Here is a 23,402-nt window from a genome sequence, read left to right as displayed (position 1 = left end):
TAAAAGAAAACATAAAATTGCTGTTTATTTTGATTTCTGAAGAGTAAAAATGCCTTGGAAATGATCAGGAACTCACCTTATCTAAAACGGTTTGCCTTTTGCCTTCCAAGCTATGTTCCAAAAGGAGATTTTTTCCTGGAAGATAAATCTCTGCTTATTTCTCAGCACAGATCACATTTTTCTCAGGAATTATGAATCAAAGCAAAGGGAGACATACTTGCTAATTCCTCGATATTTTTTACTAAGTCTTCCTTGTCAGTAATAATTTGTTTTAGTTGAGGCAACATCAGAAACTGTTCTAGTAATACCTCCTCCTGTTCATTCATATCTGTGAGCTGTGACACACTAAAGACACAAAAGAAAAAGCCAATTGTTAATAAATGTTAGTCATGTGGTTTTTCTCCACAATGACAAATGTCCACAATTTTCTGGCTTGACTTGTGTGATGGGTAGTTTTATGTGACATAAGCTGGAGTCATGGGAGAGAAGGAAACCTCCACAGAGAAAAACAGCCTTTGTAGAGTAGGCCGCAGGTAAGCCTAAGGCACTGTCTTACTTAGTGATTGATGTGGGAGGGCTGCGCACCCTGTAGGTGCTAGGAAAACAAAAAGGAAACCTCAGCAAGCAGGCTGCAGAGAGCAAGCCTGAGTCACTTGCAGTTACCCAGCAGAGGGGAACAGACAGGCCCCGGAGACAGAGGGAACCATGTGCATGGCTAAGTATGGAGGCTGTTCACGCTGTTTAGTTCTCCTCCTGTAGTTTTGATGTTTTCATAACTTTTATAGCAGGTAAACTTTTAAAAAGGAAAAAAGAAAGATAATACTTTGTAAAACAGCGTTATTTTTGGAACTTGAGCATTATAATGCATACTAACCCTTAAGATACAGCAAACATCTTTTCTGTTGTGGAACCTGCATTCTTTACATGTTATTTTTTATGTTTACACATGAACTAAAAGACAAACAAAGTCCAACTTTATATTTTAAATTACAACATTGTTCACAAGGCTTTAATCTGTAGTGCTGGTAGAATATATTCTAAAGACATGAAATTCCAAATTATTCTTAATTGTATTCAATGTTCTTAATACTAGTAGCCTCGTGGATATTATAAATCCTTAGTGGGGCACATGGGGTACCCCACTAAATGGAAAGACCATAAAATGTTTTATTCATGGCACATCTTATGTTCTATGAAAAAAAACAGTACCTTAAAGTTTAATCCTGCCACTGTATCAGCTATAAATTTGAATAAAACTTTGGCTTCTAATAAAATTAGTTTTTGAATATATTATAACTTTAGTATACTCATCGAGATACATTAATCTACTAAAGAAACAATGAAAAATCTATTTTGAATTGATCAGAATCTAATGCATTCACCAAAAAATTCTCCAAGATTGCAAGTTGCATAAGAGAAAAGAACTCTGGTTACCTTGGTAGTCATGACATCCAGAGCAATCCCTAGGTACAGACCAGTCATGGAACAATTTATCAGACTAAAGCTGATTTATACCACTTACTCACCAGGACAACCACAGAAAAGGAACAGTCAAAAACTTAATTCACTTTACTTAATTTGAATATGAAACTATAAATAAAACAGATAAAACTATCTTTATTCTTCAAGTTTTTTTTTTTTACCTTAGTTCTGAAAGTTCTGGAAATGCATCAGGAATATCCGGCATCTTATAACCAAAACCATTTTGGTTAACCTAAAGAAGAGTTTTAAAGAGTATTAGGTCTCAGCTATACTTGCGAGTGAGTGCATTACCGACTAGAAATAACTGAAGTGCTGCATCTAGCAGTGCTCTCACTCCCAGTCTCTCAGCGAGCAAGCTGTGCACCTCCATCTCTGCACATCACACCAGCACGCAAGTCTTCCCCACCAGTCTAGTTCTCTGGACTTCTATACAGAGTTTACACTTTATGGGGGGAGGGGGGAGGGGAGGATGTGTCTTGGAAGAGCCTGTATTATTAGCCTGTGTCAAAGTATATGATTATAAAATAAATCTCTTATGAGCAATTGTAACAGGTGTTCAGAATTATCTGTGGATTTCGTAGATATAAATGAATATGCTTCATTCAAATAAAGACATCAAGTATACATTAGTAAACCACCAGCACTCTGGGTAGTTACATATTTAAGTTAAATAAAATAGGATAGTTAAAGAACATAGTACCAATTTGAATATTTATGACTGTTTTTATTAGAACACTCCAAATTTTCCCCTAATTAAAAAAATATATTAATACTAGTTTGTTGCTGGGAAAAACGGCACAGGTGTTTATTCCAGCACTCAAGAGGAAGAAGCTGCAGATCTATCTCTATGAATTCAGGGCCAGCCTGGGCTACAGAGTGAGTTCCAGAACAGCCAGAATTACTGAGACTCGGTCTCAAAAAAATCAAATAAGCAGTTTGCTTAAAATCTTTTCTTCTTCTTCTTTTTTTTTTTTTTTTTTTTTTGGTTTTTCAAGACAGGGTTTCTCTGTGTAGGCCTGGCTGTCCTAGAACTCACTTTGTAACTTTGTAGACCACGCTGGCCTCAAACTCAGAAATCCACCTGCTTCTGCCTCCCAAGTGCTGGGATTAAAGGCATGCGCCACCACCGCCCGGCTAAAATCTTTTCTTAACATAATGATGAAAGATTTTGGAAAAACCAAAATTCATTCAGGTTTCTTTTTTTAATGATTATAAAATATAAAATTGGTAATGTTGAACATAATGTATATGCATATACATATTTATAAATATTTGTGTTTCTGTGAGTACATATGTGAGTACAAGAGCAGCTATGTGTGAAGGCCAAAGGTCAACACTGGGTTTTGTTTTGTTTTTTTCTTTTCTGAGACAGGATTTCTTACTCAACCGAGAACTTTGTAACCGTTACATCTAGAGTAATCCCTAGGTATAGGCAAGTCTAAAAATTTATCAGACTAAAGCTGATTTACACCGCTTACCAAGCTAAAAGAACAGTGAAAACCTTTAAAATAATTTTATTTAATTTGAATATGAAACTATAAGTAAATCAGACAAGACCATCTTTACTCTTCATGTTTTTTACCTCAGTTCTGGAAATGTATCAAGGACACCTGGCACCTTATAACCAGGCATGAATTACCATGCCTGGAACTTTATGAAAGGTGCCAGACATCTGAACTCAGTTCTGTGTGCTTGCACAACAAACACTTTAATGCCTGAATCATTATGCCAGCCTCCAAATCCACAGATATAGTTTAAACATCAAATATTGTTTTTTTTTCTTTAATATGTTACATGGCAACTGCTACCAGCATTACTTATAAACATATAAATTTTAAGCCAATAAAATGCTGGAAGCCTTGAGCATGCTGCAATAGATCCTCTTTGATCTGATACTTGCTTCTCTGGTATAATCCAATCTTGTGCCTTGTCCAGTAAATCCTACTTGACATCCAGACAGAGCTGTAACAGGCAACTTTACAAACATGTCACCCCGCATATAGTACAAGACTCTGTCAATGTTTTCCAATCACTGTGTAACCTCCAGTCACTTTATGTAACCTCTTGATATCCTCAGATTTTTTTATAACCATCTTTAAAAATCTGGCCTCAAGCATAAATCCATCATTCATTTATCTGCATCATTTTCCACTAAGCAAGTACTAAGTGTGCAGTATGAAGCACTGGGGATGAAGTAAAAAACTGGACTGATCATTACATCTACTTTGGTCTCTGGAGGCAGTGGCCTCAATTGTCTCCCACAGCTCTGGACTATCTCTAGAAACTATATGCGCAAACCCTCATTGGTTACCTTTTTGAGTCTGTTATCGGAGATGACAAATATGATTTAATCTTTTGTGCCTTGCTTAGTAGATAGACATAATAAAGGCTAGCTGACCAAACACCCATGTCACAGGTACAAAACACAGACTCCAGAGGTACCAACCGATGCTGAAGATTCAGTTGTGGGAACTGGTAATGGCAGACTTGAAAGGATGCCAAATGAAGGCGCCACGGGCTTAGCTGCAGTGTAACTTGTGGTTGAAGAAGAAACAGTGTCAGCTACAGACAAGGATGTGATATTCCTGTTAGCTTCTGGTGGAGGATATGGAGGAAGAAATGGAAACCCCTGGGAGGGGTACGGAGGCATCCCACCTGGATTACTATACAGGCTGAAGAAAGAAAGAGACCATCATTAGGCAGGTGTTAGGAGTCGAATCATCCCTAAATTGTCCTGAATAACAGTGGTTATACAATTCCATACATGGAATTTCTTCTGGCAATTGATTTTTATAATTAAACAAAATTATTTAAGTCACAAACTATAAGCACCTCCGAAAAAATGTGGTTTCTATGAAAAGTAGGATTGCTCCAGAAAGCACCGGCCCCCCCCCCACTGCTCTCTGTAAGTCTATTAGAAGTCACTGAGTTGTTGGTACTCCAGTGACATCACTTAGTTCTGTTTCTTTACGGAGAGGATTCAGTCCAGAAGGTTACTCAAGTTAATGTTGCTAAATGGCTCTTGATGTTGGGCAGTATCTACCTTAAAGTTGAGGCTGTTTGTCTACAGATTTTAAAAGAAAAATCAAATATATGGAATATCTACCTATCTATCCATCTATATAGAATATATTATATATATATATATATATATAATGTTAAAAAACACTGCAAACAAATTTGTACATAAACACAACGGAGTACTTTAAAAACTAGCAATTCATTATTTACCTGGGACTTAGACAGCAGAATAAACAATATATATTTTAGCAGGATGGTTTAAAATTAATATATTTCTCCCTTAAAAGTGAGAAGCTGGCTTCAATGGCCCACACCCTTAATTCCAGCACTACATAGAACCAAGCAGATTTCCATGAGTTCAAGGCCACCCTGTCTGTACAGTTAGTTCTACACCAGACAAGGGTTATGTAGGGAGACCTTGTCTCAAAAAAAAATAAACAAATGAAAAATTGAGAAGAAATCAAATTATATAAGAATGAGGAGTATTTCAGGCCTAAATGAAGACTAAAAAAAAAAAAATCACAGAAACACATACATTTGAGTTAATAATAATTTGATCAATTAGTGACTCTCAGATAAAGAAAAGGTATATTTGAGATAATACTAAGTAACTACTAAAATATTTCACTTTATGTTGGTACAAATTCTAAATTGCATAAAACTAAATTTTATAGAACTACTATAATCTTACTTAATGACAGAAATTAACCTGAGTTGGAAATTTTCTTGAACTGAAAGCCCTATCACACATAGAAGAATAACTTTTCTAACACATAAAGAATTCCCAAAACAAATGTAACAGCAAATAGAGGACACAATGGTATATAACTTCCATAAAATAAAGTATCTTTACATCAGGAAAACAGTGTGCAATTAAACTGTTAGATAACAAATAAACGAAAGAACTTTTTAAGGCCCACAAAATGGGCAGAGATCTCTTCTGACAATATCCCATACTGGAAAGGGCATGGATAAATGGGCATTGTGTGTGTAAGTGAAATGAGTGTAGCTAGGAGAGAGGACAGTTTTACAATATTTGTCAAAGTACTATTTCTAGAAAAAAATGACAATATTAAAATGCATATAAGAAAACCAGATAGCTCTAAGAGATGCAATATCACACTTAAAAGGAATATCCTGACAGAAGGAGAGTGTGTTAGGGCCTCAGTGCAGTGGTAAAGTCCGCACAATGCACACAATCCTAGGCATCGATTCCCAGCACAAACAGAAAAAACAGTAGGGCTATTTTTGCCAGTGAGTTTTTTTTTTTTCCCCTTCCTGCTTACCTTTCTTATTTATAGATGATTAAGGACCTGATCACCTCTTTGCTTTTCAGATAATAGCAACAAACCAAGGTCTGAAATGTATATATGGGATTTTCAGCAAGGCTGCTGAGAGACAACACCTTTAACGGTTTTAGGTGTTTTCCTTACTGGACAGTTGATAAGGCACTGCCTGGATCCTAGAAGATCCATTGCTAACCCTCTGAAAGGGTCTGAACTTGACTCTTCTTTTTTAATTATTATATGTAAGTACACTGTAGCTGTCTTCAGACACACCAGAGGAGGCCTTCAGATCTCATTACGGATGGTTGTGAGCCACCATGTGGTTTCTGGGATTTGAACTCAGGACCTTTGGAAGAGCAGTCAGTGCTCTTACCCGCTGAGCCATCTCTCCAGCCCCTGAACTTTACTCTTCTTAAGTCTTGGGAAAAGCAGAATAATGAGAGGCTGGATATTAAATCACAGGAAGTCTTGTCTCCGATATATTCGGCAGCTCTTTCTCTCCTGTTCCATGGATTAAAGCCAACAAAGTCAAACAGCACCTTCAACACTGTAAAGACTTCTCTCTAGACAGACCATCCAACTCACTAGTGCATTTTCTTTATCCACATTGTTGCAAGAAACATTGCTGGTTGACTTTCCAAACTCTGAAGCTTATTTTTGGATGATATCTCCTTTAATAAAAAATCTTTCATGAAAGCACCTCTAGTTTTAATCCCTGCTTGTTTAAAACTCTCTTACTTTAGATTTTCTTCTCAGAGGGTAGAATAATCCAATTTCCAGGTGCCTCCCAAAGTTATACTTGCTACAGATTATAAAATTATGGATTAAAATACTTGTATTAGCTAGGACTGGTGTTGTAGGCTTTTAATCTTAGCTACTCAGAGGCTGAGCCAGAACTGTGAGTTCAAGACTAGCCTGAGTAAGTCAGTGTGACAGTCTCAAAATGTAAAAAGCACATAGCAGCTAGGACTGCAGCTCAGGCACAGAGGGCCAGGCCAGCTGGCTCTGAGTGGATCCTGGTGCCTTACCTTCCCACAAAAAGTTCCATGAGTTACTTTACTCATTATGACAAAAACAAGTTAGAGAAATTTAAGACAGTTTCAGAGCATCTCTAGTGGCTAGAGCAGTCCTCTCTACTCTTTGGCCCAGTTCTCACCTACTGTCTGAGTCTTGCCTGCCTACAGACTTCCTGCTGTAGTCTAGATGCTATAAGCTCTGGGCTAAGCCTCTCTTCCACCTTCCCTTGGCACATTCATTACATGTTCCTTGTTGATATATACCTTTGAATCCTGCCCTAGATCCTCCTCTTTCTGATCTCTCTCCCTGTATGACCTCATCTCCTGCCATTTCTATACAACTCCCCTTTTAAGATGAGCCTCAGCTGGGTGGTAGTGTTCCACACCTTTAATCCCAGCACTCAGGAGGCAGAGGCAGCAGCCTGGTCTACAGAGTGAACTCCAGGACAGCCCGGGATACATGAAGAAACCCAGTCTTTAAAAAAGAACAAAAAACAGAGAGGGATTGGGGAAAGAGGGCGAAGGAGAAGGATAAGAGAGGGAGGAAGATAAGCCCATTACATAGCTTTCAAGGGGCTAGAACTCACTGTACAGACCAGGCTGGCGTCCTACTCATGGAGATCAGCCTGCCTGTCTCCTGAGTGCTAGTATTAAAGGTGTAGGACACTACACTCTGTCACTCTCAAATCTCTATTTTCTCTGCTGTTTGTCTCTTGAGAACCTCATACAGGTCAGTGTCTACGGCAGCAGGAGTGCCTCTGTCCTTGAAGGCAGACTGGGAGACAGTCTCTCTCTGTTTATGTCTCTCTCTCTCTCTCTCTCTCTCTCTCTCTCTCTCTCTCTCACACACACACACACACACACACACACACACACACACACACACACACACACACACACACACACACACACACATATTGATTACTGACCAGATTTGAGGGAAGAGAACATGCTTTTCTTCTTGATGGAGAAGTGGCCAAGCTTGAAAGGCATGTGGTTAGAAAGTGTGACAGGCATTTTATCTTGAAAGATGAACATTGAGACTTAAAAATGACAAAGAGCTTTGATATGGCCTCATATTAGCATATTTCAGATTTTAGGTAGTACTTTCTTGTAAACACTGCTCTCTCCCTTGTATAGATTCTTCCTTATAGATTCTACACTCATTAATATATCTGATGGCTGCCTTGGTAAATGGCTGAGTCAGTAAATGCTTGGTGCATAAGCATGAAGACTTAAGCTGTTATTCCCAGCACATATTTAACATCTGGTACAGAGACATACATCTGTAGCCCTAGCACTGAACGATGGGCGAGGCAGGAGATGAGGACTCACGGAGCTCACTGGCCAGCCCAGCCAGCCGACTGATGAGCTCAAGGGTGAGTGAGAAACTCTGAATCAAAAATACATGAGGCCTCCAATGCGGAAGACATCCGACATCAGCCCCACATATGCGTGCCCACGTGCCTGCGTGTACATGCACACAAACACACGGTACTGTGTGGGGGAGTGTGTGTGTCTTCAGAGAGGAAGGAACCTCCGTTGAGGAAAGGCCTCCATGAGATCCAGCTCTAAGGCATTTTCTCAATAGGTGATCCATGTGGGGTGGGGACGGGGAGGCAGCCCCTTGTGGGTGGTCCCATCCCTGGGCTGGCAGTCCTGGGTTCTTTAAGAAAGTAGGCTGAGCAGGCCATGGGAAGCACCTCTCCACAGCCTCTGTACCAGCCCCTGCCTCCAGGTTCTAGCCCTGCTTGAGCTCCTGAACTGAGTTGCTGGGAAGAGCAACCAAGACAGGGTCTGCCCACAGCAGGCTGGGACGGAGACGTCTCAGAAGCCCACAGCAGCTCCTTCTAAAAAACACTTGTTCTCATTTCTCCTAACCCTGGACAACGGCTGTAGAGATTTCATGTGTGCGTGACTGCTTTTCAATTGGCCTTGGTATGCATAATTATTCTATTATATCTGACTTCCCTATATCTTTTTCCTTCTAGTCTCATGAATTCTGTGAAACTACATTTCCTTGATGTAATAATTCTTCAACAATTAAGAATTGAGGCACGGGGCCCAGCACAGCCCAGCACAGCCCAGCACAGCACAGTCCTAATGGCCCAGGTGCAAGCTGTGTGTTCTCATCTTGGAAACAATGTAGGAACTGCACAATGGCAGTTCCAGATTAATGTTTGACTTGCAAAGAAAGTTTGAAGAAATTATTAGAAAATGAAATAGAGCCAACATTGGGACCACAAGAAAGGAAAAAAAAAAACTACTGAAATTATGAAATAAGTTTTGCACAACATCTTAAGAGTGGTTCCTGGGTAAGCAAGTATAAAAAACATAAAATTATATACTAGTAAAACTAAGTCAAAACACTGGGACTCTTCCGAGCGTCACTGTGTACAATATGCAGAAGGAGAACTACTGAGTTAAGGGTTAACCTGAGTCTTTCTGGCCACTGCCTGGCAGCTGTGCCCACATCTGTCATTAGAGCTTCACAGGAAAAATGCAAGGAGCTGGTCTCAGAGCTCTGAAGTATAAGTCAAAAGTTAAAGTTTAAATAATGATAAGTTTGCAATTAGTATTATTTTGGCCATATGCTTGGGAATAGGGGAAGCTTGAAACTTTTGGGAACAACTGTAATTCTTGATTCTTTGTGGGAACACTCCTCCATTGCTGGTGGGATTGCAAGCTTGTACAACCACTCTGGAAATCAGTCTGGCGGTTCCTCAGAAAATTGGACATAGTAATACCAGAGGATCCAGCAATACCTCTCCTGGGCATTTATCCAGAAGATGCCCCAACCGGTAAGAAGGACACATGCTCCACTATGTTCATAGCAGCCTTATTTATAATAGCCAGAAGCTGGAAAGAACCCAGATGCCCCTCAACAGAGGAATGGATACAGAAAATGTGGTACGTCTACACAATGGAGTACTACTCAGCTATTAAAAAGAATGAATTTATGAAATTCCTAGGCAAATGGTTGGACCTGGAGGGCATCATCCTGAGTGAGGTAACACAATCACAAAAGAACTCAAATGATATGTACTCACTGATAAGTGGATATTAGCCCAGAAACTTAGTATACCCGAGATATAAGAGACAATTTGTAAAACACATGAAACTGAAGAAGAACGAAGACCAAAGTGTGGACACTTTGCCCCTTCTTAGAATTGGAAACAATCACCCATGGAAGGAGTTACAGAGACAAAGTTTGGAGCTGAGACAAAAGGATGGACCATCTAGAGACTGCCATATCCAGGGATCCATCCCACAATTAGCCTCCAAACGATGACACCATTGCATACACTAGCAAGCGTTTGCTGAAAGGACCATGATATAGCTGTCTCTTGTGAGACTATGCCGGGGCCTAGCAAACACAGAAGTGGATGCTCACAGTAAGCTATTGGATGGATCACAGGGCCCCCAATGGAGGAGCTAGAGAAAGTACCCAAGGAGCTAAAGGGATCTGCAACCCTATAGGTGGAACCCTATAGGTGGAACATCCACCCTATAGGTGGATGGCCCTAGTCAGCCATCAGTGGAAAGAGAGGCCCATTGGTCATGCAAACTTTATCTGCCTCAGTACAGGGGAACACCAGGGCCACGAAGTGGGAGTGGGTGGGTGGGGGAGTGGGTGGGGGAGCGAGTGGGGGACTTTTGGGATAGCACTGGAAATGTAAATGAAATAAATACCTAATAAAAAAACAAACAAACAAAAAAGAAAACCATAGGTCCATCCAAGCAGTGAGCCCAGCCGGATTTCAGAATTCCTACATCTTGTCGGTATGGGTAGGGTAACCTACAGTGAGTATCACAGGTTTGTTCTACCATTGCATGTTGCTGCTATGTGTGGGGCAGCAATCTTGTCATTTTAATCCACCATTCTTCAGTCTAAGAGCTGTTCTTGAGGAACACAACTGAAGAACCTCTGCTATACCTAAGCACCTTTTAGATAATGAAAGTCAAATCTAACCATGAGCCTCAGTCTATAAAATATGAACTGTGAAAAACTCTTGTGAAAGCCTGAACATGGTTTTGCATATAGGACAGAGGTGAACTCTTGTGATCAGAGCTATGACAGACTGTGGTTTTTAAAATAGCTATTGCAGGATTTCCGGTGAACACTTCCCACAAACACAGGCTTTTTTTCAATTCTTCCACACTAGTGAGGGATGGATTTTTTATCTTCTCCCTTTCCAGTCCAAGTGGACTTAGTCCACAGCAGAAATGATGATGGCAGCACCCACCCATGTCTAGATCTAAATAAGAAGCACGGCTTCTACTGGCTGATCTGCCCTCTCTCCACGTGTTACTCTGTGAGGGAACCCAGGCCACCTTCAATGGCAATAGCCGATAGCCTCCACTAAGGTCTTAATATTTGGCTAACAAAATTGCCAGCCAAGAGAATTCAGTGAGTTTTCACCTCATTCATATTTCTTAAAGCCACACCAGCAAAGGAAAATCTGAGGGAAACAATAAAGGGATGCTACTGGATGAGGCCTGTGAGACAGAAAGTGGACCTACTAAGGAAGAGTGGGGGAAAGAAAACACACAAGCAAGCAAGCAAAACAACCCACCAACAAAACACAGAACCTAGGAATTACCTACCCGGTATGACAGAACACAAAGAGGCTAAAAAGAATGCTTGGCTCTGCAATGCTTAATACTCAAGAGTCATGTAACAAAAATACCAAATAGACTTATGTAGATATAATTTCACTAGGAAGAGGAAGAAAATTTCCAACAGTTAAAATCCTCATCTTTTATAGTAACAGACCAATAAGTACTAGCCAATATGAAATTCAAGAATAGCGCCATGCCATGTTAATGCCATCACAAAGGTGGGCGGACGGTCAGCTACAAAAAGATGACACAGCCTTCTGATAACTGTGGTCTTATGGGCATGAAGGTGAGATCTCATTTAAACATCACTTCAATTTCTTTAAACTATTTTTCAATTGTGATAAATGAAAATATGTGCTAAGGTTACATACTATTAGTATACTTACTATGGAAATGTTGTTGAAGTAGGAGCTAAAACTGGAGGATTCTTCCAGAACTCATCCAAAAGACTTTGAATAATTTTTCCAAGATCTGAGTGCATTGTAAACTGAAAGTAACAGTAATACATAATGATAGAAACCCTCTCCAAAAAGCGGTAACAAAATTTCTTGTGACTAAATGTCATTCTAAATCTTAACCAATGTTTGCAGGCAGGAATAAATAGAAATGGGGGGCTGAAGTGAGGGCTCAGTGGATCAGAGCACTTCATGTCCTTGCAGAGGCCCAGGTTCAGTTCCTCACACCTTCATGGCAGCTCACATTCATAAGTGCAGTTCTACATGACCTCTGCTTTCCATGGGCCCTGCATGCATGTGGTGCATGCACGCATTTCATACATGTGAGTCACAACACTCATACACATAAAATAGGAAAAAATAAACAGAAAAACAAGAGCACTGTGTCAACATGACTTACAACAATTTCTAATACAATCAGTACTATAAATATCAGGTTAACAGTCTATTCAAGCAATAATGAGGCTAAAATATTCCCACACTTCACAATAATTTGATTGTCCAAAGGTAAATAATTGGGGTATATTAAGTTTTTACCTTGTCACATAATCAACCACATTGTATCCAAAAACTTCAAGTAAACAGTATTCTCCAGGGAAACTTTACTAATTTCAAGATGAAAATGTCTATACATTTCAGATTTCAAGAATAATAAAAATGTAATGAATACATTATATTACTCTGAAATAAACCATAGCACATACGTACATTGCTTACTAATGGAGAGGTAACATATAATCCTTGACTATCCATTAAATGATGTCTGATTGGCGGATAAACACTAATCACTGGCTTTTCCTGAGGAAACTGTGGAGGAAGTAATCTAGAAAGGAATAACACGAGAATACACAAACAAATGAAAAGAAAGTACAACATGTGACCATAGTCCTAAAACCAAGTTATTTAAAAGCAATTTATTAAACTTTCACATTGACTTATGTGGATTAATTCTTTTGTAAGAAGTGCCTTAGTATAGAATTTGAGCAGATTGAAAATATATAAAAGGTTATGTTTTGGCAATAAGATATAGTAATTCAATACAATAGATTCTTTTTAATGTGTAATATAGAAACCACGTATCATAGAATAGTCTGTTTAGCATGTCAATGAATTTTCAAAGATAGTATAACTTAATGAATAAAACCATCTCAGCTAGAAATTAGGTCACACCTTATATCAAGTAAATGCTGTAAAACTCCGTCTGGTTGTTTAGCTGATGGCTCTGGCTGTGTGTGCGCGTGCACGTGTGTGTGTGTGTGTGTGTGTGTGTGTGTGTGTGTGTGTGTGTGTGCGCGCGCGCCTGTGCGTGCCCGTGTACCTTTGTGCATGTGTCTATGGCACTTATTCAGAAAAGTGAAAAAGTTCAAACTGTTTCAAGTACTATAAAATCAAAGTTAGTTTGTGAAACACTTTAATAGAAGTTTATTAAATAAAGAACTGTTTTTCAAATTTTGAACACTCAGAATATTTCCTTTTAAATGTCTCTGTTTACATATTGCTAAGAAGATTATTTGTAGATAGCATTATAAAAAACAAAACACTAAAACTGCGATTTTGTTGACCTCTCCTACCTACCTCTACCTGGAGACTAGAAGAGAAATAAGATGAATTCATTTATATAGAAAAAGTTTTGTTTGTTTATTTTGTCTGTTTTTTTTTAATAACTAAAGATTTTTAAAATAGTTTTGTAAAGGAGGCAATAAGTGGTCTTTGGAGCCAACTAATCTGAGTGTTTGTTGACATTTATTATGTGTCTGTAATCTATCCTAATTTATAAGCTACTGTACAGACTCATAACTCATATTTGTAAAGTTGATTATTTTTTGCCAGCACTATATATCCATTCTTAAATTTGTTCAGAGAACTAATATTGAACAAGGCCTCCTATGTCCATGTGTTAGCAATGAGCCACGGCAGTTATTATTTCACTAAGCTTGGCACTATGTTATGTTATAGTCTCTTTGAATGAGCTCACTCAAACAGCTTATTTCTGATATTAACTAAAAGACAAAACAAAAAAGCTCCTATTACATGAAGTATAAATTACAATTCTATTCACACACTAATATTGTCAGGCTGTTAAGATAGAAAGCAAAAATTAAAACCTAATATATAAAAATAGAAACCAACACTACTTACATATTAATGTTAATTGTCAGGTTGTTTACTGTGAATGGCAATCTGTATTCCACATCTTTTTGTATTTCAGCTATACTGTAAGAGAAAATTTGGAAAAAGAAAAAAGAGATCACTGTTATAAAACCATTAATATCAAATGCAAGTGTTAAATGCTATAGCCTACTGAAACGTTTTTATTTTAATCACAGAACTTGGGTATATGCTATAACTTGTATCTAGAAAGGAAACTACTATAGTTGGAAAGGCTTACCAAATATTCAGGCAATGATACTCTGAACTATCCAAGGTGTAAGGGAAGGATGGTGAGGAAAACTCAAATTAATCTTAGATTTAAGATAACTTTATCCAAGTTATCATTAGTAGAAGCAACTGCAAGCCTTCTGGGTAATAATATGTGTCAACAAATATCTGAGTTCTGTAACCCGCCACTAGCAGCTTTACGGACTTAACTGCTTAAACCCAGCAGTCCAGATGATTGTGCCTTGGAGTGGCAAGACAACAGCTGCTGGCTGTTCTCCATCTTTCCTCTTCTCCACAAAGAAGCCTGATTTTAGTCTGAGTAGCCACACTCTAGTCTTTCTTGTAATTAGCTGGTGTTAAAGACTTTGGTCCCATCCAATAAAAATATAGGTTAGTAGTGAGGTGGAGTTCTAGAGAAGCAGCTTACAATGGAGTTGAAAGAACAGGCAACTACTAGGAGTTCTGACTGGCTTTCTTGCCTTCTCCCTGTTTCCCCCTGGATGTCAGGCTTGCACAGTAATAACCACTTTAAGCCATGAGTGACCCTACAAATGACCCTTTGTAGGGTCTCCTTGAGTCCAAGTAGCTGGACTCCTTGATGAGTATGAAATTGTTAGCAAAATTTTTGTTTGCTTTTTTCTTTGACACAAGTCTTAGCATACACACACACACACACACACACACACACACATATATAGTATATACATATATACACACACACACACACATATGTATGTATGCATGCCTGGAATGTCCTTGAACTCCCAATGTAGACCAGGTTGGTCTTGACCTCACAGAGGTCCATCTGCCTCTGCCCTGAGTACTAGTATCAAAAACAAGTGTCACTACGCCTCACTTAGGTTTATTTTAGGTTTATTCTAATAAGCTTTTATCTTGTTTGAGCTACTATTTTGGGTGTCTTTATCACTATTAGAGAAGAGTTTCCAATATAAAGCCCTTATATTTGACACCCTACAAGCAATTTGTCTTATTATTGATTATAGGCATGTTTATAAGTAAAATTTACTAAGAAATATAGAGCCTGAGGGAACTCACCTGAAATGCTGACAGTCATAATTGTTCTAAGGGGAAACACACTAGGTAGTACTCAGTAGTTGATACTTAGTATTCAAGAATCTTTGAATGGACTAGCAAATGCATTATGACCTATTTCCTGTTATTTTAGTTATTTCAAACTAACAGCTTTTATAAAGCTTATTTTCCTCAATATTGGACTATTATATTTTCAAGTCTTTAATAAAAACCTAGCCCCTCAAATACGTAAATCTTATGTCCTTTTGGTGTCCTAAGTGTTACTTTTATATTGCTGTGAAGCACACCATGACCAAGGCAATTTACTAAAAACAAACAAACACCACTTAAATAAGGTCTTGTTCAGAGTTTCAGAGGATCAGCCCTGACTACTGTGTTGGGGAGTATGGCAGAAGGCAGGCATGGTGCTGTATCTGTAGGCAGAGAGAGAGAAAACTTCTGAAACCTCAAATTCCCACTCCAGTGGCACACCTCTTAGAGCAGTGGTTCTCAACCTTCCCAATGCTGCCATCCTTTAATACAGTTCCTCACTTGTGCTGCTCCCCAACTGTAAAATTATTTTTACTGTTACTTCATAACTGTAATTTTGCTACTATTATGAATCATAATGTAAATATGTTTTCCAATAGTCCTAACTGACCCCTGTGAAAAGGTCATTCAATCCCAAAGGGTTCTCAACCCATAGGTTGAGAAACATTATCAACAAAGCCATACCTCCTAATTCTTCCACCATCAACTGAGGACCAAGCATTCACATAGAAGAGCCTATGGGAGCCATCCCATTTAAACCACCACAATTGGGATGAAGCCATGGACAACAATTCTGATGTAAATAAGCTTTTTCCTCTAATACTCTATGGAATGATGCTTCACTAATAAGATATAGGTAAGAAATTTGGTGGTTACTTGTCTCCTTCCGTAGCATTTGTAGAACCGTCCAGAGGTAGGAACGCTAACCCCAGGGAGGGAGCTTCCAGGTCAGGACCAGCTTGACTTTCCTTTGTTCTATGTTGTGTGTGTTGTCTTTAGTAACAGGTACTGAAGCCAGCGTGAGCCAATGGTTTTCCTAAGGCCCTGATGTATGGAGAAGGAATGTAATTCCTTGTCTAAAAGTAGGAATATGCATGGCAAGGCCAGTAGTGGCCTGAAGCCCAGACCTTGGGGAGTGGAGTGCAGGAAGCTGCAACTTCTGACCCTGGGAACCCAACTCCTCCCCCAAAAGACTATGGCTATCAGTTCCAAGGCCATTCTGTGTTCAGTTTGTGACACACTTGAGATAGCCTGTGTTCTTTTTGTACAATATTGCTTGATTAGCTTCCTGCTGACTTTGTCCCATTATGATAGCTTTCTGCTGACTCTGCCTGTCCCAAACTCCCCAACCCCCACACATACTTGAAAACTGTACATAAGATGCTGTGTTTCTTAATAGACTTGCTTGGCCTAAGGCAGAACAACCTGCTGGGCCATGTTGACAGGGTCTTACCATCAAATTCTGGTTGGAAGAGAAAAGTAATCAATCATATCCATCGATGAACCCTGAAAACTATAATAATAACTGGCCAGTAAGGCATGTGCTCTGGTACAATAGAGGCACAAGCATAATGGAAAAATCTACCACTTTCTGATTGTATTCACATCCCTGACTACAACATGATACCCCTACCTAGCACCACTACAGGGCCAAGAACCTGCAGCTAAACAGCTCATAGGGCTAAACTAGGGGAGAACAGCTAAATGACATAGAAGTAATCTGCCTCCTACTGAGTTATTGTTAGATGCATTGATTAATACACCTCTCAAACCTCATCAGGAAAGCTTCTATTTGCAATAGATGGTGATTAATAGAGACCTACAACTGTCCAATATAAAGAGAGTAAGAGACTAAGAAATGTTCAGCCCTACATGGGACATCTACATCAAAACCTTCTCCTCCCAAGGCTCAGGGACCATTGTGAAAAGGAGAAAAAAAGCAGACTGTAAGAGCTAGAGGTGATTGATAATACAAGGAAACAACACTCTCCAGACACAGCAAGGCAGCTATACAGATGAACACATAGCAACTGTGACAAGTGTTGGGGCCCAGAGGTCCTTGTACTTAGAGAGAAGCACTAAGAGCACCAGGAATATTAATCACACAGGAGTGTCTCCTCAATGGAGGAGATAAAATCAAATACCTGCATACCAACCAGAAAGCTGAGAGTAGGTTTTGTTAATGGCCTGGTGACCTTTTTGCTATCTGTGGAGGCAGACCTCACCCAAATTCCCCAGAATGATTATCTCAGACTCTTCCCTCCCTAGAGCATTACCCATCCTTAGGCACATGTACTTTGTAGCCTGGTATAGAACCCACTCTCATGGGCACATGTACTCTGTAAAAGAGTTTATAAGTAGTCACACCTTAAGCTTTATTGTACACCTGGAAAGGGACTGACTATTACCTGAAAACTTTTTCCAAAATTGTACCATGTTTTATATGTTGAGAATGAACTGTCTGCCACTAGACTCCCCAAGTCTGATCCAGGTTGATAAAAATCAATCTGCATGGGGCAAGGGTGGGGAGCATCTTTCAGGTCCCTGCCTGGATATCTGCAGGGACCCCCTCACACATGCACAAACCACATACAAGCTTAAGCCAGACCAAATACTAAAGTTCCCTTAGCTGAGAACCAATTAGCAATTGACAGCTGCTGGAAGAGGGAGAGTCAGCTTTTTCTAAAGCCATCACCTCTGGTACATAAGTCGGTAGGTATCAACCAAGCTCTAGTGGAAGGCCACACATTCAAGAATATATGGATAGAACAAACTAGGTTTGATGGTTTAAAAGAAAGGAAACCACGTGTGTGGGTAGGAAAGGGGGGTGGACTTAGGAGGAGTATGGAGGAAATAAATAAGATCAAAACACACTGTACATAACTTTCAACTAATAAAAAATTTAAGAATAAAGAAATAGCTCAGGTAATTCAAACAGATAATCAATATCAGAATATAATGATTTTTATGAAAGCTTCCCTACGGGGACTGGTTTTAGTTGATACCATCTTCCCCTTTATGAATACCATATAATTAAAACAAAGCCCTAAGTTTATTCTTCTGTACTACCGAGATGTCACGAGGGATGAATAGTGAAAGACTCTTCTATCAGCTCAAGTCAAGAAGAGCACTCTGTGACTGAAGACAGGTTTCCTAGGCTCAGATCCCACATGGGCCATTTTACTTGGTGATGATTTGGCTAAAACTGACCCCTATAGGCTCATATATTTGAATGCTTAGTCACCAAGGAGTTGAACTCTTTGTGAAGGATTAGGGGGTGTGGCCTAGTTGGAGGAAGTGTGACACTGGAGGTAGGATTTGAGGGTTTTTTTTTGTTTTGTTTTGTTTCCGAGACAGGGTTTCTCTGTGTAGCCCGGGCTGTCCTGGAACTCACACTGTAGACCAGGCTGGCCTCAAAGTCAGAAATCCGCCTGCCTCCCAAATGCTGGGATTAAAGGCGTGTGCCACCATGCCTGGCTGGATTTGAGGTTTCAAAAGCTCATGCTAGGCTGTTTTCTCACAGCCCTGCAGATCAGGTACATCACAATGCATGGTGCCATGATGATAAATCGAATAAACCTCTGAAACTGTAAGCAAGTCCCCAATTAAATACCTTTTTTTAAATAAGAGTTGCATTGGTCATGGTGTCTCTTCATAGTAATAGAATCACAGAGGTCTTGTGATGTTGTGTGATTAAACAAGATCATATATGTGGAGGCTTCAGAAGATTATTAGCAATAACTACTCAATGTATTGATATTTTTAAAGAAAGCATTTATAAAATCCACCTATTATATCTCTTGGATTTGTGGTAATAAATTTTAACTCTCTAACATTTTCAGTCATTTTCTGAGTTTTATTAAAAAAAAAAATCACAGGAAACATATTAAAATGCAACCTGCCAGTGGATGGAAGCAATCATAGTCCTACCCAGCTGTGAGACTTATAAATCACAATAATGACCAACATGTCAAGATATCCATAGGTGCAATAGTGGCATACATTTCTTGCCACTAAGCAACAGCTGTCAAATTAGCCCTAAGGCCTGCTCAATACCAGAGAACCCATGCCAGTATTGGAACCGAGCAACTACCCAGGCTAGTGATGCCATGGATCTTGGTGGAGAACCTACTGCCTCCACTTTACTAAACCAAAATAATTACCAACTGCATTCTAAATACTTATCCTTAGACCCACATAAGTGTAGCTCTCACCTCTCATCCAAGAAGCTTCTCTTTGCAATAGACTCAAACTACTAGAGAAAACCATAACTGGTCAAAATGCAGGGAACAACAGATCTTGGGGCACTCAGCCCAAGTGGATAGATCTACAACACAACTTCTGCACCTCAGGCTCAGGGAATGTTTTGGAAGAGTGAGCAGGAAGATTGTATGTAAGAGCCAGAGAACCAGAAAATCTGCTGTGATGTTGTCTCCTAGAAATGACAGGTGTACTGGCTGGTTTTATGTCAACTTGACACAAGCAGGACTTATCCCACAGAAAGGTGCTTCGGGTGAGGAAATCCTTCCATGAGATCCAGCTGTAAGGCATTTTCTTAATTAGTGAACAAGGGGGGAAGGGCCCCTTGTGGGTGGTACCATCTCTGGGCTGGTAGTCTTGGATTCTATAAGAAAGGAAGCTGAGCAAGCCAGGGGAAGCAAGCCAATAAGTAACATCCCTCCATGGCTTCTGCATCAGCTCCTGCTCCCTGACCTGCTTGAGTTCTAGTCCTGACTTCCTTTGGTGATGAACAGCAATGTGGAAGTGTAAGCTGAATAAACCCTTTCCTCCCCAACTTGCTTCTTGATCATGATGACTGTACAGGAATAGAAACCCTGACTAAGACAACAGGCAAGTTTCACTCATAACAATCAGAAACAAGAGGCTACGACGGACAACAGCAGTAGATTCTACTATAGAAAGGGGAAAACTTGAAGGGCCTTGCATATAGAAGGGGTGCCCTACCACTGAAGTTTTACTTCAAGTGCTTCTAAATCTTTGGAGCTATATAAATTTACAATATAAAATGTTTGGTCTGGAGAGACAGCTCAGCAGTTAAGAGCACTTCTTGCTCCTGTAGAGGACCTGAATTCAGTTCCAAGCACCCACACGGCAGCTCACAGCCATCTTTAACTACAGTTCCAGGGGATCCAATGCCTTTTTCTCGATGTGAGTACCATGTACACATGTGATGCATTTATATGCATGCAGGCAAGACACTCATATACACAAAGGAAGCAAATCTATAAATTTTTTAAACTTCTGTTAGTCAGAATATATAAATTGGTCACACATTTGGGTAGTTTCTAAATGTGAATCCAAAACACATATTAGCTATGGCTAAAAGTTGCCTTTAAAAAATAAGCAATCGTTTATGTTTTGTTTCTATTTATTGTTAATAAACATTTCCCTAAATACAGTAAAACTGAACAGATACTATGTACACAGTAATTTTCAGGAAAATGGGAATACTGAAATGGCTATGTCTCTATAGGAGCATACAGCTTGATGGGAAAGTTGGGTGACTCTGAGGAAAAACAGTTCAAGATACCACATATATTCCTACAGTACTAGGTAACTCAAATTATCATTCATAAGTAAACCTCTCAAAAGGACAATTTTCATTTACCATATAAACTTAAAAAAGACCAAATAATTTCTAAAAAGTAAATCATTAACAGCATGAAAAGCAAATATTACCATAAGCAGACATGAAAATGTGAGGAAGCCTGCAAGATAAAAGATGAAAGGCAGGCAGGAGGTGCTTGCCTGTAATCTCAACCCTGGGGAGAAAGAGGCAGGAGGATCACCATTGTCCAGGCCATTGATCAGACAGTCAGACACAGTGAAACCTTTTTTAAAGAATAAAAGATGAAAATTTGATTGAAAGAAAAATTAAAAAAACAAAAGGCCCTTGCCACACCCACACAGGATCAATATGTCTTCCAAACCCTAGACCCCAGCCCATGCCAAACAGGAACATGCTGTCTAACTGAGGGAAGGCCTTTCTCTTCTCTCTGCTCAGTCCAGTGCAGACAGTAGAGACATCTGCATGAGGTAGGAAGTTACTGACTCTCCCCAAGAATAGAAATAGCCATTTCTTCCCCCCTACCCCTTTACCACAGGCAAGTTAGAGTAAACAGATAAAGAAACCACAAACAAGTAGAAAGAAATCTCAAAAGCAGAAATAAGAGCATCAAAAAGCTTTCAAAGGGAAAAAAATATTAGAAGGTAGGAACCTAACTCAACAAACCAGAAAAAAACAAAAGAAAACCAAAAAACTCAAGGAAACAAATAGAAGATTTCAAATTTGTTTGCTTAATATCTTCGTAAGAACAAATTAATAACCATGTACACATATCAGTATAAATATGCAGTTGATATGAACATGAAAAACTAAGAATTTTAAAATAGATAACTTAAGTAAATGGTGTGTGTTATTTGGAAAATACTTCAGCCTAAATCAGTCTCTTGGAGAACATGGATGTAAGAAATTCTAAGGCCAACTGCTTGACTTTGTTTTCAAGAGCTGTGTGACATCCACCCACTTATTTCATAATATCTTCTCAGCCATGTTCAAAACACATAGGAAAATGACCATGGACACAGAATACACTGGCTGAGAACAGAGTGGGAAAACTTCACTGAAGTTTTAAAAGTCAACTAAGACTTTGCAACGAGGAAAGGGGAACTGAAGAACACATTCTTGAAAAAGTTTCACATGCAAAATAAAAGAGTACCTGCTACAGTTTAGGTTGGGAATGCTCTCCAAAGGCCTAGGTGACAAGGCTTGGTCCCAGCACTGGTACTGGAAAAGTGAGGCTTTCAAAGCGACCAGCCTACTGACTGAGGGATTTAGGTTACTGGAAGCATGTGCCTTAAAGAAGATTAGAGGACTAGAGTTTCTGGTTCTGTTTTTAACCTTGCTATCCTAAGAACAGCTGTGCAACCTGCGCTGTCACCATGTGCTGCCTCATCACAGGCCAGAAAACAGGGCAAACTCGTCACTGTCCCAGGGAGCAACACTTGGACTTACTATTTGTTTTCATGAGGTTAATCTCTTTAACAACTAGGCCTTTACTACAATTTTTTGTTTCTACTTCTGAGAAAAGGTTTTACAGTGTTTTTTAGGCAGGTCTTAAACATATGCTGTTCCTGCTTCTGTCTGCTGAAAGCTGGGACTCCCATCACGTGTGGCAGCTTTTGGTTATGCCTTTAAACACACATCTTTTCTGGCTAGTCTCAAAAATGCCCAATTCTTTCTTCCAAATCTGTTTGATCTCAAGAGTATTCATTCTACTGCCTGAATGCTGTGTTATTTTGAAATTTCCTACATCAAAACCACCACTCCGTTCACTTTAAGTTCAGTTTCCCATAAAATTTCCAGAAAGCAACGTTTCTGCTTGGTGATTGCCTCTGGTCGGATACCCTACAGTTCCTACCTGATCAGCTTGGCTCCTACTGTCTCTGCATTTCTCTATCACCAGTCTGGTCTTCTGAATGCCTACCAGGTGCCCATGAAGTTCTAGCTAAATGTTTCACACTAGGAACAGTCATACAAAGACTCTACTTCTCAGGAGCTTAACTGTAGCTCACAGCTGAGATTTTAGCCGGTGATTGGCTGGCCCCTTTTGAGGGGGGCCTATGGGGAGCTCAACATCTCCTTATTCTTCCTCTTATGAAACGTTTTATTGCAACAAGTTAACCTCAAATGCCTATAGTGGCCAGGGAATGCATGTGAATATACAGCTATTTATACAATAGAGAATGGTAAATGGAAGAGGCCAGCCTAGCACAGAGGACATTTACTATTAACGTAAAGTAAATGTTGTTATATAAAAGTTGTTGCCAGATGTCCCTATTTTTAAAAGAAACGTTATAAGAGTCGTCATGGGGGTTAAGGGTGTGTGTTACATTTAACTTTGATGCTCCAAAAATAAAATCTTTTAAAAGGATATTGGAGACTTGGAAATTTTAACATAAAGTTTCAGCTTTAAATACTAAATACGAATCCTTCAATAAAAATAATAGAAGAGGTTAAAAGATAACATATGTCG

At 39.4% G+C, this 23,402-nt stretch overlaps 1 protein-coding gene across 4 annotated transcripts in view; it reads right to left on the bottom strand.

Moving 5' to 3' along the window:
• Window positions 1-23,402, bottom strand: part of Vps37a (vacuolar protein sorting 37A) — a 39,393-nt gene that overhangs the window by 10,111 nt on the left and 5,880 nt on the right. For 3 of the 4 annotated variants that reach the window (XR_003947316.1, XR_003947317.1, NM_033560.3), the window contains exons 2-8: window positions 14,023-14,097; window positions 12,592-12,706; window positions 11,815-11,915; window positions 3,929-4,154; window positions 1,644-1,714; window positions 218-345; window positions 77-135 (exon numbers count right to left, since the gene is read on the bottom strand). Coding sequence is in view for 2 of the 4 variants with exons in the window: in NM_033560.3 (NP_291038.2) it covers window positions 77-135; window positions 218-345; window positions 1,644-1,714; window positions 3,929-4,154; window positions 11,815-11,915; window positions 12,592-12,706; window positions 14,023-14,097 (775 nt within the window). In the remaining 2 variants the exon portion in view is untranslated. The remainder of the gene's footprint in view (window positions 1-76; window positions 136-217; window positions 346-1,643; window positions 1,715-3,928; window positions 4,155-11,814; window positions 11,916-12,591; window positions 12,707-14,022; window positions 14,098-23,402) is intronic. The other variant, XM_030243671.1, reaches the window with a different exon arrangement.

The sequence above is a fragment of the Mus musculus genome, chromosome 8 (assembly GCF_000001635.26).
Source record: "Mus musculus strain C57BL/6J chromosome 8, GRCm38.p6 C57BL/6J".
Lineage (NCBI taxonomy): Eukaryota > Metazoa > Chordata > Mammalia > Rodentia > Muridae > Mus > Mus musculus.
Note: the sequence above shows the minus strand (reverse complement) of the source record. Positions and strands in the feature narration are given on the sequence as shown.